General features: G+C 45.4%; 1 protein-coding gene across 1 annotated transcript in view; it reads left to right on the top strand.

Moving 5' to 3' along the window:
- ppp1r13bb (protein phosphatase 1, regulatory subunit 13Bb) overlaps positions 1-19,178 on the top strand; it is a 73,270-nt gene that overhangs the window by 45,206 nt on the left and 8,886 nt on the right. Inside the window, 12 exon segments of the mRNA XM_035794017.2 lie at positions 2,463-2,637; positions 3,309-3,508; positions 5,337-5,477; positions 6,052-6,244; positions 7,345-7,464; positions 14,052-14,185; positions 14,453-14,696; positions 14,699-14,896; positions 15,544-16,295; positions 16,494-16,631; positions 16,868-17,001; positions 18,570-18,736. Coding sequence (XP_035649910.2) covers positions 2,463-2,637; positions 3,309-3,508; positions 5,337-5,477; positions 6,052-6,244; positions 7,345-7,464; positions 14,052-14,185; positions 14,453-14,696; positions 14,699-14,896; positions 15,544-16,295; positions 16,494-16,631; positions 16,868-17,001; positions 18,570-18,736 — 2,596 coding nt within the window.

Below are 19,178 nucleotides of genomic sequence, written 5' to 3'. Positions count from 1 at the left end.
CTATATCTTGTGAAATGTCATTGGGAAGACGTTAGAAATGTTAGTTGCAACAGTTGTTAAAACTGTTCAGTCATGGGGCTGAGTAGTTGGGTGTCAGTGAGGCCACTGCAGCTCTGGCCATTTTATAGCTTCTATTCACTTAGCCAGTCAAGGGCTGCATCCTAAATGGACCCCTATTCCCTATGTAGGGCAACATGTAGTCTAGCAGTTAGTGTTGGGTATGTGAGAACATTTATTCATTTTTTGCCCTTTTTAGAAAAAGTAGTGCTCTATAAGGAATACGGGGTCATTTGGAACACATCCAAACACTTCTGGATTCAGTAGGGACTAGGGAGCATGCGTTCTGCCATGCCATGCTGCTCGTGTGTGTGTGTGTGTGTGTGTGTGTGTGTGTGTGTGCGCGCATGATTAATGCTGTCCATTGCAGAGACATGGTGCTGAATCCCATTATGTGGAGAGTGAGGCAGGCATGGTTTTGTGTGTGCATTCTTGCGGTTGTCATTTTCTTTTAAGCATTTTATCCATTTGCATTTGTGGTCCAGCCAGCCAAATTCACCCTACCTCCACTGAAGGGCATTCGAGGCATTTCTCTGTTGGTCTTGAGTGGGTCCACATTCGCTATAATTCACCAGCTATTTGGCTAGCTGTAGTGCTCGCGTCGGCGGCTTGCTAGCCAGCGTTATGGAATAGCTTCAAGCTAGCTTAGCCAATGCTATAACATCTGTAAAGAGTCTTTACCTTGTTAGTAGATTTGGCTTCTTATTAGAGGAACGCATTGACGAAGAGATAATATGTAGGCACCCATAATAATAAAAAGGTTTCCCAGGTGCTGCATCTGAAAGGGTAACGTAGAACAAAACTATAAATCCTCACACTGGTATGATGTTCCCAAGGTCTTTAAGACAAGGACAATGTTTCGACTACAAACTAGGTCGTCATCATGATTGACCGATTTGGCCGTGCAGGGAACCTCTGTGTGCCAAATGGCAGAGAAGTGATTTTATTTTAAAAAGTAGGTCTACTTGAAACCCTGCAGTCATTTGGAAACATCGGCCTGTCATCTCCTCTCTTGGAACTTGAATTAGAGCAACACACAGTTGAGAAACTCAGAGAGAGATGAAGTCATCCCTCCTCCTTTTCCTTTCCTCCTTCAGAGTTCAGACCCAGTCGCTAATGTATTTCTTATATGGACAGCAGTTTATATTATTAATGCTGAATAGATGTGCACTTTTAGCTATTAGATGGAAGCTCATCTGTATATCAGGGTCTTGTGAGGACTGTCGTGTGTGTGTGTGCTTTCCTGCCAGCAATGTGTGATCAAAGTGTGCAACACAGGTGTGTGCGTTTGTGACCTGAGGAGTGTATGTATGAAGTGAAACATGGGCTTAAACCACGAATGTCACATGCTGTTACAGATTGCTCTGTTGTCCATGCACACATGCAGATGATGTTCAGACCTTCAAATGTGTTCGCTATGCATCAGATTGAAGATCGTTGACATTTCTAATCACTCTCTCCCTGCTCTCCATCCCTTTCCATCTCCCCCTCTTGCTTCCTTTTCTCCTTCCCTGTCCCCTTTTTTCCTTCCCTGTCCCCTTTTTTCCTTCCCTGTCCCCTTTTTTCCTTCCCTGTCCCTCTTTTTCCTTCCCTGTCCCTCTTTTTCCTTCCCTGTCCCTCTTTTTCCTTCCCTGTCCCTCTTTTCTCCTTCCCTGTCCCTCTTTTCTCCTTCCCTGTCCCTCTTTTCTCCTTCCCTGTCCCTCTTTTCTCCTTCCCTGTCCCTCTTTTCTCCTTCCCTGTCCCTCTTTTCTCCTTCCCTGTCCCTCTTTTCTCCTTCCCTGTCCCTCTTTTTCCTTCCCTGTCCCTTTTTTCCTTCCCTGTCCCTTTTTTCCTTCCCTGTCCCTTTTTTTCCTTCCCTGTCCCTTTTTTTTCCTTCCCTGTCCCTTTTTTTCTCCTTCCCCGTCCTTTTTTTTCTCCTTCCCTGTCCTTTTTTTTCTCCTTCCCTGTCCCTTTTTTTTCTCCTTCCCTCCCCCTTTTTTTTCTCCTTCCCTGCCCCTTTTTTTCTCCTTCCCTGTCCCTTTTTTTTCTCCTTCCCTGTCCCTTTTTTTTCTCCTTCCCTGTCCCTTTTTTTTCTCCTTCCCTGTCCCTTTTTTTTCTCCTTCCCTGTCCCTTTTTTTTCTCCTTCCCTGTCCCTTTTTTTTTTTCTCCTTCCCTGTCCCTTTTTTTTCTCCTTCCCTGTCCCTTTTTTTCTCCTTCCCTGTCCCTTTTTTTTCTCCTTCCCTGTCCCTTTTTTTTCTCCTTCCCTGTCCCTTTTTTTTCTCCTTCCCTGTCCCTTTTTTTTTCTCCTTCCCTGTCCCTTTTTTTTTCTCCTTCCCTGTCCCTTTTTTTTCTCCTTCCCTGTCCCTTTTTTTTCTCCTTCCCTGTCTCTCTCTCATTTTCTTTTCTCTCCCTTGATCTGACTGTAGGAGCAACGTCTGCGCTACCTGAAGCAGCAGGAGCGGCGGCAGCAGCAGTCTGTGTCTGAGAGCGAGAAGCTGCAGAGGCTCAAGGAGCGCGTGGAGAGCCAGGAGGCCAAGCTTAAGAAGATCCGCGCCATGAGGGGCCAGGTGGACTACAGCAAAGTCATCAACGGCAACCTGTGTAAGTTTACACATGTATAAACGCACTCGCCCAACTCAGCCACGTGTACGCTGTGACCTTCCATCTCACCCCAACTCACCTCTACACTGTGTGTCCACGTGTGTGTATGTGCGTCCCATGGTATCCACAATGTATACTATGGACCACAATGAAAATAAGTCATTCAACTTTTTTTTGTCATCCTCAATTATTTTTTTAAAATAAACTGGGTGGTTCGAGCCCTGAATGCTGATTGGCTGACAGACGTGGTATATCAGACCGTATACCACGGGTATGACAAAACATTACATTTGTACTACTCTAATTACATTGGTAACCAGTTTATAATAGCAATAAGGCACCTCAGAGATTTGTGATATATGGCTGATATGCCACGGCTAAGGGCTGTATCCATGCGCTCCTTGTTGCGTTGTGCATAAGAACAGCCCTTAACCGTGGTATATTAGACATATACCACACCTCAGGCCTTATTGCTTAAATATATCAGGTTGTCTTTTGATGGGGTGGTTCCCCAGACACAGTTTAAGTCTAGTCCTGGATTTTAAAGTTCATTGAAAAACGCTGTTAAGTCAAGGATTAGACTTAAAATGTGTGGGAAACCGCCCCTATATGTGTGCTGAACTCTAAGGAACTCAACTAAATCCTAAATCCTCCTCCCTCCACCCCTAAAGCGGCAGAGATTGAGCAGGTGAGTGGGCTGTTCCAGGAAAAGCAGGTGGAGCTGCAGTCAGCTGTGTTGCGGGTGGAGCAGCTGAGTCTGCAGCTAGAGGACCTGCGGCGGGGAAAGCTCAACGGCCTGCAGTCCGCACTGGGAGGACAGGTCACCAGCACTGCAGCCCTGGAGCTGCGCAAACTCTACCAGGAGCTGCAGGTAGAGTTTAATGTTCTGAACTAAAGTGCCATCACAAACCCTCTACTCCAGTGCCCAATGTTTGATCCCGATCAAAATGATCCTGTATTGTGTCAGTTCTGTTCCCCCATTCAATGTTGTTTGCCTTTATTTTACCCAAATGTCAATGGTTCACTGTTCAGCCTTCAACACTATAGTGCCCTCCAAGCGCATCACTAAGCTCGGGACCCTGGGTCTGAACCCCGCCCTATGCAACTTGGTCCTGGACTTCCTGACGGGCCGACCCCAAGTGGTGAAGGGAGGCTGCAATACCACCACTATGCTGATCCTCATCACGGGGGCCCTACAAGGTTGCGTGCTTGCGCCCATTCCTGTTCTCCCTGTTCACCCATGACTGCGTGGCCACGCGACACAAGTGGTAGGCCTGATTACCAACAACGACGACGAGGCCACCTATAAGGAGGCGTTGAGGGCCCAGGTGGAGTGGTGCCAGGAAAATAACCTCTCAAGTGGAGAGGGTGAAAAGCTTCAAATTTCTTGGTGTACACATCACTGACAACCTGAAATGGTCTATCCACACAGACAGTCTGGATAATGCACAACAGTGCCTCTTCAAGCTCAGGGGGCTAAAGAAATGTGGCTTGGCCACTAAAACCCTCACAGATTTCTATCGATGCACCATTGAGAGCATCCTGTCGGGCTGTGTCACCGCCTGGTACGGCAACTGCACCATCCGTAAACGAGGGCTCTCCAAAGGTGGTGCTGTTAGCCCAAAGCATCACCGGGGGCACACTGACTGCCCTCCAGGACATCTACAGCACCCGGAGTCACAGGAAAGACAAGATCATCAAGGACCTCAGCCGCCCGAGCCACTGCCTGTTCACCCTGCTACTATCTAGAATGCGGACTGTTAAATGGTCACCACTCGCCGGCCTCTGCCCTATACATTGTCCTGAACTTCAGTCACTGTTACTAGCCAGCTACTTGCTCATTCTAATATATTTTTTTATTTCTTAATTACCTTTCTTTTGATTTTTGGGATTTGCATGTATTGTTAGGTATTACTGTACTGTGGGAGCTAGGAACATAAGCATTTTGTTACATCCGCAATAACATCTGTAAAATATGTGCACGCGATTTGATTCGTTGTATTGTATGTGCTATGTTAGAGATTTGGTCCAGTGTTATAATTGCATCCAAAAAAAGAGGGACCACATCTGAAGGGGAGCAGAATTTAACGCAACACAGAATAATTTTGATATGGATTAAATGTTTTGAAAAACTGGGCCCAGGGGCCTCAGTGGGGTGGTCCAGAAATCTAACCCGCTGCCTCTGGATCACATGTACTGTTTACTACCGCTGCGAGCATGGCTCTCGCTCCTATCTACTTCTCTCTCTCAATCCTGTCGAATGAACAAAACAATAGCGAAGGAGTAGGACTGCCCCAAAAATAAACCCTGCCTCATACTAAAACGCTACCCTTCGAATCTTTCCCTGTGTCCGAATAATCTCTGTTCTCCAAAAGTTTGCACTCCTTCCTGTGTGTTAAAAGCATTGGATTGGTAGGCAAAACAAATGCAAAGGACTATCCTTAGCTGTTTCTTCTGTGTGAACTGATGCGCTTTTCAGAAAAGTGCAACTTAAAAACTTCACAATGGGGAAACAACTCTGCGGCCTGCTGCTTGTGGACAGCAAACGAGATGGAAATAGATGCTAAATATACTTTTGGATTATTAGGGTTATGTTTGGGCACACATGCGTGTGGGCCTATTTTTACTTCCCATATTCATACCTGTGTGCTAACTCTTTGTCTTCCTATTCTGTGTGTGTGTGTGTGTGTCACCCTCAGATCCGGAACAAGCTGAACCAGGATCAGAACAGCAAGCTGCAGCAGCAAAAGGATCTGCTCAACAAACGCAACATGGAGGTGACCCTCATGGACAAGCGCATCGGCGAGCTGCGGGAGCGCCTCTATAAGAAAAAAGCTGAGGCACGTCAAAAAGAGAACTTACCTGTAAGGCTAGGAACGGACAATGCACAAACACACTGACACTAAGGAAAACACACACACACACGGCAAATATGCATTAATATAGCCTCTTACAATAAAAACCTGGGTTAGGAGTGCACAACATGGACACAAACAATCTCCTACCCACCTGTAATATGTATGGGTAAGCTCACTTCTGTTGGCTCTTTTGGGACATTCAAAAGCTGGTGAAGTGCCAATCTGTTTGCTATCAGCATCATGCCAACTCCCTGTCTATCATTGCCGATGCCTAAGCAGTTGGCAAGAGAGCAGAAACAGATTAGAACCCAGGATAGTGTATTCCCTTGAACAGGACCGAATACAAGAAAAGAATAACAAGACTCAATACACATCAATACACACACTTACGATGGGATCCATTACTTCATATTGATACTAACCCTAATCTCTCCTTCCATCTTCCCTTTCTCTGTGGTCCCCCCTCGCTTTCCCCATCCCTTTTTATCTGTGGTCCCCTCTCGCTCTCCTCCCTCCACAACGCTTTCTCTCCGTGGTCCCCTCTTTCTCCCTAAAGCTAAACAAGACCAACGGGCCTCCCTCTCCCCAGCCGGCCCCAGGGACTCTGGGCCGGGTGGCAGCCGTGGGCCCCTACATTCAGGTCCCTCTGCCGGGTAGACAAGAGGGAGGCTACACTGGACCCCCCGAACCTATGAAACCCCAGACGCTGGGTGTCAACGCCCCAGCCAATCATGCCCGCTCCAAATCAGGTTGGTCTATCTTGCCATCATGGACACTTCACCCGGTATGGTATAGGGTGTAGTTGCCCCTAGATGCTGATCTTGGGTCAGTTTTGCATTATTCCCACTAATGCTTAAGGTTAGGATTGGGGCACTGGAAGCTGATCCTAGATCTGTACTTAAATCAAACTTATCCTCGGAGCACACTGTGTGGTTGGTTTTCTAATAACCTGACATATTACTCACCTGTCTTTGTTGCTCTGTCATGCTTTCTCCTATGACTCAACTTTTATCTAAGAGAAAAGGAGATGATCTCTTTACATTTGTACTCTTTCTGTCTTTGGCTCTACTTCAAGACAGCCATAATGACTTGACAATGGATGTATGGTAGTGGTTGGGACAGACACATGAAGACAGACTAATTACTGAGCTTCCTAGCCATCCGTGAACAACTGTAGTCCTTGTGTTTTCCCCCAGGAACTCAATTGATGAATTCACATCACCAATTGTCCCAGGCATGCATGGTTTAGAACAGGTACTGATTTTAAAATACCAAAAACCAGCAAACACAAGAGTGCTGCATCCCTGGTCCAAGTCATTATCAGACAGTTAGGACTACACATTTGCATGGTAATTTCCCCTGTAAATCTGATACAATATTTCTACCAAATGTCATGGATATCTGTTAAATATTTTCTTTTGTTTTACCATTAAACTGCATCCACAAATCTGATGGGGGAGCATAATTTAACACTACAAAGGACAATTTTCATCTGGCTTAAATATTTAAACTGCCCAGAGCAGGCAGTATCCATCAGGAGGCTGAAGAGCAGCCTCCCAGTCTCAAATCCTCTGGTCCCCCATGATCACCATCTCCAGTGATCCTGAAGCCCATGTCTCTCTCCTTACAGGCTTTACAGTTGATACTCCTTCATTACTTTTTTCTTTCTATCTCTCTCCTCCTCTAACCTTCTTCTCTCCCCTTTTTTACTCTGTGGTGTATCCTGTGTTTCCCTCCCTCTGTTATTTCCTTCTTTCCCTCTCCCGTGCTGTGGTGTCCTGTGATTGTCTTTGTTCCACTGGGGGGGGTGACACCCCTACTCCTATCCCTATCTACCACGTTCGTCCAGGGGCGGACACAGTGCGAAAGCCCCTCGGCCCTTGGAAGGTGTCTGATTTAGACATCGTGGTGGACCCACTGCCCCCTTCCCCTCCAGAGGCGCGCTCGGGTGGCTCGGACGGCATGTCCCGTGAGTGTGGCAGGTTGCGTAGGTGTAGTCCCTAGACACTGATCCTGGATAGGATGCTGGTCCTAGATCTGTACCAAGGGGAAACTTCACCCTGGAGCGGTTGCCTAGTGGGAGGGATGGACGGCCCTTTGAACCTTACCTCTGCAGTAGTGGGCAGGATCTTCAGCATGCGACTTAGACACTGGCCTTTACACATTCGGAAACTCTAGCTCATAATGTCAACGTTTTTTTGTTTGTTTTAAGGCTAATACAACAGATACAAAGTCTGATAATACGATATGCTAATACAACAGAGTTGAAGTCTGAAGTTTACATACAGTTAGGTTGGAGTCATTAACTCGTTGTTTCAACCACTCCACACATTTCTTGTTATCAAACTATAGTTTTGGAAAGTCTGTTAGGACATCTACTTTGTGCACGACACAAGTAATTTTTCCAACAATTGTTTACAGACAGATTATTTCACTTATAATTCACTGTATCACAATTCCAGTGGGTCAGAAGTTTACATACACTATGTTGACTGTGCCTTTAAACAGCTTGGAAAATTCCAGAAAATGATGTCATGGTTTTAGAAGCTTCTGATAGCTTCTGACATAATTTGAGTCAATTGGAGGTGTACCTGTGGATGTATTTCAAGGCCTATCTTCAAACTCAGTGCCTCTTTGCTTGACATCATGGGGAAATCAGCCAAGACAGAAAAAAAGTGGTAGGCCTCCAAGTCTGTTTCATCCTTGGGAGCAATTTCCAAACACCTGACGGTACCACATTCATCTGTACAAACAATAGTACGCAAGTATAAACACCATGGGACCACGCAGCCGTCATACCGCTCAGGAAGGAGACGTGTTCTGTCTCCTAGAGAGGACCGTACTTTGGTGAGAAAAGTGCAAATCAATTCCAGAACAGCAAAGGACCTTGTGAAGATGCTGGAGGAAACCAGTACAAAAGTATCTATATCCACAGAAACGAGTCCTATATTGACATAACCTGAAACCGCTCAGCAATGAAGAACCCACTGCTCCAAAACCGCAATTAAAAAGCCAGACCACGGTTTGCAACTGCACATGGGGACAAAGATTGTACTTTTTGGAGAAATGTCTTCTGGTCTGATGAAACAAAAATAGAACAATTTAGCCATAATGACCATCGTTATGTTTGGAGGAGAAAGGGGGAGGCTTGCAATCAAGCCGAAGAACACCATCCCAACCGTGAAGCACGGGGGTTGCAGCATCATGTTGTGGGGGTGCTTTACTGCAGAAGGGACTGGTGCACTTCACAAAATAGATGGCTACATGAGGCAGGAGAATTGTAGATATATTGAAGCAACAGCTCAAGACATCCATCAGGAAGTTAAAGCTTGGTTGCAAATGGGTCTTCCAAATGGACAATGACCCCAAGCGTACTTCCAAAGTTGTGGCAGAATGGCTTAAGGACATCAAAGTCAAGGTATTGGAGTGGCTATCACAAAGCCCTGACCTCAAACCTGACTCCGTTACACCAGCTCTATCAGGAGGAATGGTCCAAAATTCACCCAACTTATTGTGAGAGGCTACCCAAAACATTTGACTCAAGTTAAACAATTTTAAAGGCAATGGTACCAAATACTAATTGAGTGTATGTAAACTTCTGACCCACTGGGAATGTGATGAAAGTAATAAAAGCTGAAATATATATTTCTCTCTACAATTATTCTGACATTTCACATTCTTAAAATAAAGTGGTGATCCAAACTGACCTAAGACAGGGATTCTTTACTATGATTAAATGTCAGGAATTGTGAAAAACTGAGTTTAAATGTACTTGGCTATGGTGTATGTAAACTTCTGACTTCAACTGTAAAATAAACTAGTCAAAACTTAATAATAATAAAATTATGCAGCTCTCCATGGTGCTGGCTAGCAGGTGTATTTTATTTTTGATGAGGCGGCAAGTCGGATATATTGAGACAACTTATCTTCTACTAAACATAATACTGTTTTTTTATGTATTTGTTGTTAAGTGATCATATTACAGTCACAGCTCACAAACGTGGCGCACACTCAGACACATGGACATCTAGAACCATTCCTATTACAGCAATCAATATTACCCTACAAGGGCTGTTGTCTGTGTAGGCTTTTATCCAACAGTAATACCTGACTCTACCTCGTGCTCCTATTAAGTTAACAACAGAAATAAGATCATGTTTAATTAAGCAATTATGGAATCACTATTAAAATAACTAAAAAGTCATCCTATCACATTAGACACGGGTGTGGATTGTTCAAGAACACCACCATTTGGTGCTAATGCAAACAAAAAAATAACCTTGAAAAAGGTTTGGTGTGGGTGCTTTCAAGATGTTAGACAGCAAAGCACTGCTGATCCTGAGCGTGCGCGCGCGACTAGCTACTCTGAGGAAGTTCACTGCGCTCCTCCGCTCTTGATACCTGGATCAATGGCGTCAAATTTACCTCTAAAGCCAGCTCAGTAAAGTTGTGCTCGGATCTTTGACCTTTCCATAACCCACCTAACCATTCCCCTCACGAGTAGCAGTGATAGAGCATTTAAATAGTTATTAAGCTTTAATCTGTCAATTTTGCACTGCGATAGACCAGTGTCCTTTCCAGGGGGTGTACTTGTACATCAAGCTGCCTCACATTACAGAAACAGGAGATATGAGCCATTCTGCTTAAGGCTTGTGCAAGGCTACTTACTTTACTTACTATCTGTTTAGAGAAATGTTAAACCAGAATAACAAATTTGCCATTTTTATTTTTGACTTCATGAACTAGACTTACTGAGTCTGACTTTAAGTCATGTATGTTTAAAATGGTCACAATTGGACTGGCCGATAAGGATGTGTATATTCAACTATCTTTAGCGCTTCCTAAAATTTATGGTTTAAGAATTTGGATAAATGAATACTGCTGTTCTCCAGCTTTTAGAATTACAAAATGTAATTTGATTACTTTTATAACAACAACAAAGTTTGTTGACTAAATTAGCATTTTCAGCTTCGAAGTTGAGCATATGAAGGACAAGTTCCTACTTAATTGAATGGCACCAGTTGTGTTGAAGGAGCCACATTTGAAAACTTGGTGGAAATTGGGGGATGACAGGAGAGACAAAACGGCTCAACATCATGGTCGTAATTATTAGTGCACACCAAAGCGAAATGTTTTGAGACGGAAAACCAAAACAGGCTTTTCTTATTGGACAAATTTGAATACGACGCAGGGAACTGGTGGGGGAGCCATTGAATCCCACTCTACAGGGGGATTTTCAAATCATGATACAGTGCATTCGGAAAGTATTCAGACCCCTTGACTTTTTCCACATTTTATGCTACAGCCTTATTCTAAAATGAATTTAAATTCATTTTTTTCCCCCATAATGACTAACATAAACAGGTTTTTAGATTTTTTTGCAGATGTATAAAACATGTAAATAGGTTTTCAGACCATTGGCTATGAGACTTGAAATTGAGCTCAGGTGCATCCTGTTACCATTGATCACCCTTGAGATGTTTCTACAACTTGATTGGATTCCATCGTGGTAAATTCAGTTGATTGGACATGATTTGAAAAGGCATATATACCTGTCTATATATGGTCCCAGAGTTTGTAGAGCAAAAACCAAGCCATGAGTGCGAAGGAATTGTCTGTAGAGCTCCGAGACAGGGTTGTGTCGAGGCACAGATCTGGGGAAGGGTACCACAAAAAGTCTGCAGCATTGACGGTCACCAAGAATGCAGTGGCCTCCATTCTTAAATGAAAGGAGTTTGAAACCACCAAGACTCTTCCTAGAGCTGGCCACCCAGCTAAACTGAGCAATCAGACAGAGTTCCAGAGTTCCTCTGTGGAGATGGGAGAACCTTCCAGAAGTACAGCCATCTCTGCAGCTCTCCACCAATCAGGCCTTTACGGTAGAGTGGCCAGACGGAAGACACTCCTCAGCAAAAGGCACGACATCCCGCTTAGAGTTTTCTAAAAGGCACCTAAAAGACTCTGACCATGAGAAACAAGATTCTCTGGTCAGACAAAACCAAGATTGAACTCGTCCTGAATGCCAAGTGTCACGTCTGGAGGAAACCTGGCACCATCCCTACGATGAAGCATGGTGGTGGCAGCATCATGCTGTGGGGATCCTTGATGAAAACCTGCTCAGGACTTCAGACTGGGGCAAAGGTTTACCTTTCAACAGGACAACGACCCTAAGTACACAACCAAGACAACACAGTTGTGACTTCTGAACAAGTCAGAGCCCAGACTTGAACCCAATCAAACATATCTGTAGAGACCTGAAAATAGCCTTGCAGAGAAGAATGGGAGAAACTTTGCAGCTGTGCCAAGCTTGTAGCGTCATACCCAAGAAGACTCGAGGCAGTAATCACTGCCAATGGTGCTTCAACAAAGTACTGAGTAAAGGGTCTGAATACTAATGTAAATTGGATATCACTTTTTTCCCCCCTAAAAACCTGTTTTTGCTTTGTCATGGAGTATTGTGTGTCAATTGAGGGAAACTATTTAATCCATTTTGGATTAAGGCTATAATGTAACAAAGTGTGAAGAAATCCAGGTCTGAATACATTCTGAATGCACTGTATTTCAGAAATGATAAATTGTTCTATATTTTTTTACATTTATTTGTCTCTTTCCCCCTCTCCCGTTTCCCTTTCCTAATCTTTGCTGACAGAATGATAGAGCTACTATACTTGTGGCAAAATTTTCATAGTGCAAAAATGACTAAACGTCATAATCTGGCAGCATGATTTAATTTAAAACTTTTTCATTTAACAATGTATAGGGAGGCAATTATTTGAATAAACTGCATAATACATTAATAGTCACCTCTTTATAACATTGTTGAAGAAAATGTTCTAATTAAATTACGCTGCATCATAATGAGGTTTATGGTATGTTTTAAACTTTGCACAGTAATTTGGCACTATGAAATTGTCACCATTAGTAAGTACACTACATAACCAAAAGTATGTGGACACCTTCTCATCGAACTTCTCATTCCAAAATTATCGGCATTAATATGGAATTGGACCCCTTTGCTGTAATAACAGCCTCCACTCTTCTGGGAAGGCTTTCCACTAGATGCGGGGACTTGCTTCCATTCAGCCACCAGCATTAGTGAGGTTGGGTGCTGATGTTGGGTGATTAGGCCTGGCTCGCAGTCGGTATTCCAATTCATCCCGAAGGTGTTCGATGGGGTTGAGGTCAGGGCTCTGTGCAGGCCAGTCAAGTTCTTCCAAACAGATCTCGACAAACCATTTCTGTATGGACCTCGCTTTGTGCACAGGGGCATTGTCATGTTGAAACAGGAAAGGGCCTGCCACAAACTGTTGCCACAAAGATGAAAGCACAGAATCGCCTATAATGTCATTGTATGCTTTAGCGCTAACATTTCGCTTCATTGGAACTAAGTGGCCTTGCCCGAAACATGGAAAATGGCCCCAGACCATTATTCCTCCTCCAGCACACTGTACAGTTGGAACTATGCATTGGGGCAGGTACTGTTCTGATGGAATTCGCCAAATCTAGATTCGTCCGTAAGTCTGCCAGATGGTGAAGCGTGTTGCCACTGCTCCAGACAGAGAGCTTTACACCACTCCAGCCAAAAAGTGGCATGGTGATCTTAGGCTTGTGTGCGGCTGTTCGGTCATGGAAACCCATTTCATGATGCTCCCGAGGAGCACTTATTGTTGCTTCCAGAGGCAGTTTGGAACTCGATAGTGAGTGTTGCAACTGAGGACTTTTTTTTATGCGCTTCAGCACTCTGCAGTGCTGTTCTGTGAGCTTGTGTGGCCTACCACTTCGCGGCTGAGCCATTGTTGCTCCTAGACGTTTCCACTTCACAATAACAGCACTTACTGTTGATCGGGGCAGCTTTAGCAGAACAGAAATTTGACAAACTGACTTGTTGGAAAGGTGGCATCCTATGGCTGTGCCACATTGAAAGTCACTGAGCTCTTCAGTAAGGCCATTCTACTGCCAATGTTTGTGTATGGGGATTGTATGGCTGTGTGCTTGATTTTATACACGGATGTGGCTGAAATACACAAATCCACTCATTTGAAAGGGTGTCCACATACTTTTGTGTGTGTGTGTATATAGTGTATGTGCATTTGAATCCATGTCAGCAGTGTCAAACCATGCTTACTGTGTGAAACGACAAAGTATTTTGTTCCTTGCCCCACCAACTAGTAACTGGTTTCCATTGAACAGGACCCTAAGTACGTCTCCTTTCACCCAGCAACAGTGTCTGTACTCTGTAGCGTACCAGCTAGCTCTTTTGTTAAACGAACACTCTCAACACTACTGCATTTGCCTGCCCAGTGTAGCAGTATCATCTTTTACACTCACCCCACCATGGCAAACATTCATACCAGTCAGTATACTCCTTCCCAATCCTGGTCCGTGCAAAGTGTGCGTTTGGCTTCTCGGGACAAGGATTGGGAAACACTGGTCTATACAGATGTGCTGTATCCCTATCTAGAGAGTTCTAAAGCAGTCTCTGCTTTAACAACATTCTCACAGGTAACTCTCTTAGACCACACTCAGTGTGCCCCATTCTCCCCTCTCCACCCTTAGCAAATGATGCTGGCTGGCCCACCCTTGGCAAGGGCAATGCCTCTCTCAAGCCCCCCGACTGGCCAGAGTCTGGGCCAGACACACAGGGAAAGATTCCCCCTCCGGGCTCCCCTGCTGCTACCACAGCAGACAAGGTCAGTCATTACTTTGACATTGTTTGTTGTTCGTAAAGCTTTAATAAAAATCATGATTTGACGCACACCCAAAAATATTGGAGGGGTGCTGACTAACAGAATAGTAAGTATCTTAACTAAAAAAGTTTTCTCCTCAAAACAACGCCTCACAGCATGCAACATTTCCCCAAATAACTATAACAGTTCAAATAGTTGGGACAGCGCTTCATCCAAAATTAGTTTGGAGATGTATTTGATGATATTGAATAATTGTTTGCCTCGACCAAGGTGCTGGACTCCAACAAGATGACTATCTCCTCCCCGGTGGCCCCTTCCAAGCCCCAGCCCCCTCCCTACGGCTCCCATCTAACTTCTGCCGGCTCCACCAGTTCTCTGGACCGCCGGCCAGGCCAGCTCCCCAACCCCCCCGGCCCTGTCTGGCCCCGTGTTCCCCCCTCCACCGGCTCCTCCTCCCAGCAGATCCAGCAGCGCATATCGGTGCCCCCCAGCCCAACCTTCCAGCCCAACTCACCTCTCTTCCCACCGGGTCTTCCCGGGATCGGCCTGACCCTGTCCTGGCCATTGCGGTGCGCCCTTTCGTCCCAGACAGAGGCTCCCGGCCCCAGTCGCCACGCAAGGGCCCGGCCACCATGAACTCCAGCTCCATCTACCACATGTACCTCCAGCAGGCGGCGCCCAAGAGCTACCCGCTCAAGCCTGCGCTCAAAGCAGGTACGAGCAGGGGCCATGTGGGAGTGAATGAGTGTTCCTTATCCAATTATCTTTCTTTAGACCAGTGTGCACTTATTCACTTCCCTTCACTGATTTGGTATACAAATGATGGCGGAAACTCACTAGCCTATGCCTCCACCAATCCAATGCTATTAGATTTGTGGGAAATAGGGAACGAGTGCACACTTCAGGAGAAACAAGGTATTATTGGGACGCACCCTTTGATGTTGTACCTGTACTATGCATCTTTTCATCCTAGAGGAACTGATTTGTCAAGGTTGGTTAAGTGAAAGCAATATGGTGAACACCATCCTTTAACTTACCCAATCACTTACAGATCATTGACAGGAAAGAAAGGTGTGTTTTGGAATTATTGGATCAGGTTGGTGTCTGGGTAAAATGAAGGAAGGACATGGGTGCAGGGGCTTAACTCAAAATCAAATGAGACTAAAGTCTGTTTAAATATTTTGCAGTGCTGTGAATATTCTTGCTTTTGATTATTAATGCATTAACTGTTGAGGTTTGAGTATCCAGTAATTCCTTATCGTTAATTTATGAAAGCGAGTCTGCGAGCAAGTACGTTATTTGTATTTTCCAGGGAAGTACATCATTGTTTGTTTTTCCCTCGCGTGTGTGTGTGTGTCCAGTGTACGGGAAGCCCGTTCTCCCCTCCGGCTCCACGCCGCCCTCCCCCCTGCCCTTTATGCTGACAGGGGGGCCCTTCCCCGGTCTCCAGGGGCCGGCCGGTGAGGACACTGGGGACAGAGAGGGCCCTGACATAGACGGGGCCCCGGATACCCCCCCGCCCAATGTGGAGAATATCCCGCGACCCCTCAGCCCCACCAAGCTCACCCCCATGGCCCACTCACCCCTTCGCTACCAAAGCGACGCCGACCTGGAAATACTTCGCAAGAAGCTGGCGAACGCCCCACGGCCCCTCAAGAAGCGAAGCTCCATCACTGAGCCAGAGGGCCCAGCCGGGCCCAACATCCAGAAGCTGCTCTACCAGCGCTTCAATACCCTGGCTGGCGGCATGGAGGGTGGTGGTGCTGGAGCAGGCGGCACGCCATTTTACCAGCCCGCCAACCCACCCGACTACCCCGGTGACTCGTTGGCAGACGCCGACAACGGGAACCCGCCATGTGAGGACTCACTCCCTCCCCCACCACCAGCCGTGGCAGAGGGGTCGTCCTCAGAGCCCCTGCCGCCGCCTGACGCCAATGACAACAAGCTGCTGCCCCCACCACCGGCCCCCGAGGTGATCAGCCCCCCTGCCCCGGAGGCCTCGGAGGATACCAACAACAATAACCTAGGGGGAGTCTCGGTGGCCACCCTGCCTAGCCCTGTGCCTGAGGTCAGCTCTCCAGAGGAGATTGCCACCACCCCCTCACAGCAAGTGGTGAGGCTTTCACAAAACACACACACAGCGACAGTATGCATGTTCATGTAGCAGCGGTGAGTTGGACTCTTGGTTTATTGGTTAAGATGTTGGTTTCCGGAGCATGGGGTTCAGACCCACCTGTGACATACATACGCATGTCTGTCTGTGTTTGCACATACTCTTTCCTAATGGTCTCTTCCCATCCTTCCCCTACAGGAGAAGCGAACTAACCTGAAGAAGCCGAACTCGGAGCGGACGGGTCACGGCCTGAGGGTGAAGTTCAACCCCCTGGCGCTGCTGCTGGATGCCTCACTGGAGGGCGAGTTTGACCTGGTGCAGAGGATTATCTACGAGGTCTGACTCTGTCGCTCGCATACACAATTTGTTTATTTGAGTAATTTAGCAGACGCTCTTATCCAGAGCAACTTACAGTCGTGAGTGTATACATTTTCATACTGGTCCCCCGTGGGGTCTTGGCGTGTCACTCGACTTCTGAACTCTTAGAAATGCTCTTAGAAAATAAATGGAACTCAATCCACTTCTGTGTAGGGATCAAATTGGGACCAGCTCACCCCTGTGTTCTTCCCCAGGTGAAGAACCCCAGCACGGCCAACGACGAGGGCATAACCCCGCTACACAACGCAGTGTGCGCCGGACACCACCACATTGTCAAGTTCCTGCTCGACTTCGGAGTAAACGTCAACGCTGCCGACAGCGACGGCTGGTGAGCAGCCACACACCACCTGCACACAAGGGACCTTAAAGAGGTCGCTCATGCGTCACCGTTTTTCTTCTATACTTAAAGTGCAGTACTTGAAAACTTGACTGCTGACATGGACACTTTTTGAGGATTGTATTAACACAGTGAACAAATGTACATAATACTACAATAGAGTTTGAGTGAACTATCCCTTTAACTTCTCTAGGTTAGGGGGCAGCATTTGGAATTTTGGATGAAAAGCATGCCCAAATTAAACTGCCTTCTTCTCAGGCCCAGAAGATAGGATTTGGATAAAAGAAAGTTTCCAAAACTGTTAAAATAATGTCTGAGAGTATAACAGAACTGATTTTGCAGGCGAAAACTAGAGAAAAATCCATTCAGGAAGTAGGATATATATTTTTTTTCTTTCTATTCAATGCCATTACAGTATCCATCGACTTTGGACTCAAATTGCAGTTCCTATGCCTTCCACTAGATGTCAACAGTCTTTAGAAATGGTTTCAGGTTTGTATTCTGAAAAATGAGGGAGTAAGAGCAGCCTGAATGAGTGGACACTACCGTGTCACAGAGCTTTTTCATGCGTGCGACTGAGTGCCTTTCTTGTTTACCTTTTATATTGATGACTTTATTGTCCGGTTGAAATATTATCAATTATTTAGGCTAAACACAACCTGAGGATTGAATATAAACATAATTTGACATGTTTCTATGAACTTTACGGATACAATTTGGATTTTCTGTCTGCCTGTTGTGACTGCGTTTGAGCCTGTGAATTACGGAAGAAAACGCGCAAACAAAACAGAGGTTTTCGGATATAAAGAGAGACTTTATTGAACAAAGGAACATTTATTGAATAAATGTATGTTTTCTGTGTGCAAACATATGAAGATCATCAAAGGTAAGGGGTTAATTTGATCTCTATTTCTGACCTGTGTAACTCTTCTACTTGGCTGGTTACTGTTTGTAATGATTTGCCTCTCGGGCTATGTTCTCAAATAATTGTACGGTATGCTTTCGCCGTAAAGCATTTTTTAAATATGACACCGTGCTTGGATTCAAAAGAAGTTCATCTTTAAACCTATGTAAAATAGTTGTATCTTTTCTGAATTTTTATAGAGTATTTCTGTGTTTGAATTTGGCGCTCTGCAATCTCAGGTTAAGACAGAATTCCCTTATTTGCGTCTGTTTAGCTTCAGTCACGACTCCAAAAACAAGGCTTCAGTTATGTTGAGATTTTGCTTTTTGTGACATACTTGCTTTCATCGTGTTGTATTTACATAAACAATTCATCCACTCGCCTGCACCAAGGAACCCCCTATTTATTACCAGAGCACAGCTCTTTTCATACATTGTCACTGCAGAATAGATAAACGCATGAATGTCCTCAATGAGACAGCATACAATGTCCTTCATTTTGTAGCATACACAATGTACATACAGACAAAAGCTCCAATTCTGAAGAAGCCTCAGTCACGGTTGTGTTTTTTATTGCCTAGGATTAACTTCCCTAGAGGTGATTGGTCTCCATGGAACTATTGTAACCCCTCCATTTTGTGTGTGTCTCTCTACAGGACACCCCTGCACTGTGCAGCCTCCTGTAACAGCGTTCACCTGTGCAAGTTGCTGGTGGAGTCAGGGGCGGCTATCTTCGCCAGCACCATCAGCGACGTGGAGACTGCGGCAGACAAGTGTGAAGAGATGGAGGAGGGCTACATCCAGTGCTCTCAGTTTCTGTACGGTGAGAATACTAGAGGTTCATTGTTGCAGGGAATTACATTGACCGGGTCTCCCACTGCATCCAAAATGGTACCCTATTCCCTATCTAGTGCACTACTTTTGAGCAGGGCCCATAGGGTGACTAGACGACTAGAATATATTTGTGTATATATATTCTTAAAGGTAGACTCAGCAATAGGATGTAGATGCAGAAAGTAAACAGCATAGTGGGGCAATTTCCACAACTAAGAGTGTTGAAGAGGAGGTTCAACTTCTCTTCTGTTTTGGTACCCTGGCTACCATGCTCTCCAACAGCGTGAAACAAATTAGAATGTCGCTGGATTGGATAGCTTCCTGACCAATTCTGCTATTTTGGGGTTTTTCGCGCTGATCGTAACTTTTTTTTGGAGCTGTTTCTGCCCTTGTTTCCTAAGACCGAAAATAGCATTTAAACATCAGAATAG

Source organism: Oncorhynchus keta, chromosome 19 (genome assembly GCF_023373465.1).
Source record: "Oncorhynchus keta strain PuntledgeMale-10-30-2019 chromosome 19, Oket_V2, whole genome shotgun sequence".
Taxonomy (NCBI): domain Eukaryota; kingdom Metazoa; phylum Chordata; class Actinopteri; order Salmoniformes; family Salmonidae; genus Oncorhynchus; species Oncorhynchus keta.
The sequence above is the reverse complement of the archived record's forward strand: the minus strand, read 5'-3'. Positions and strand labels throughout refer to the sequence as shown.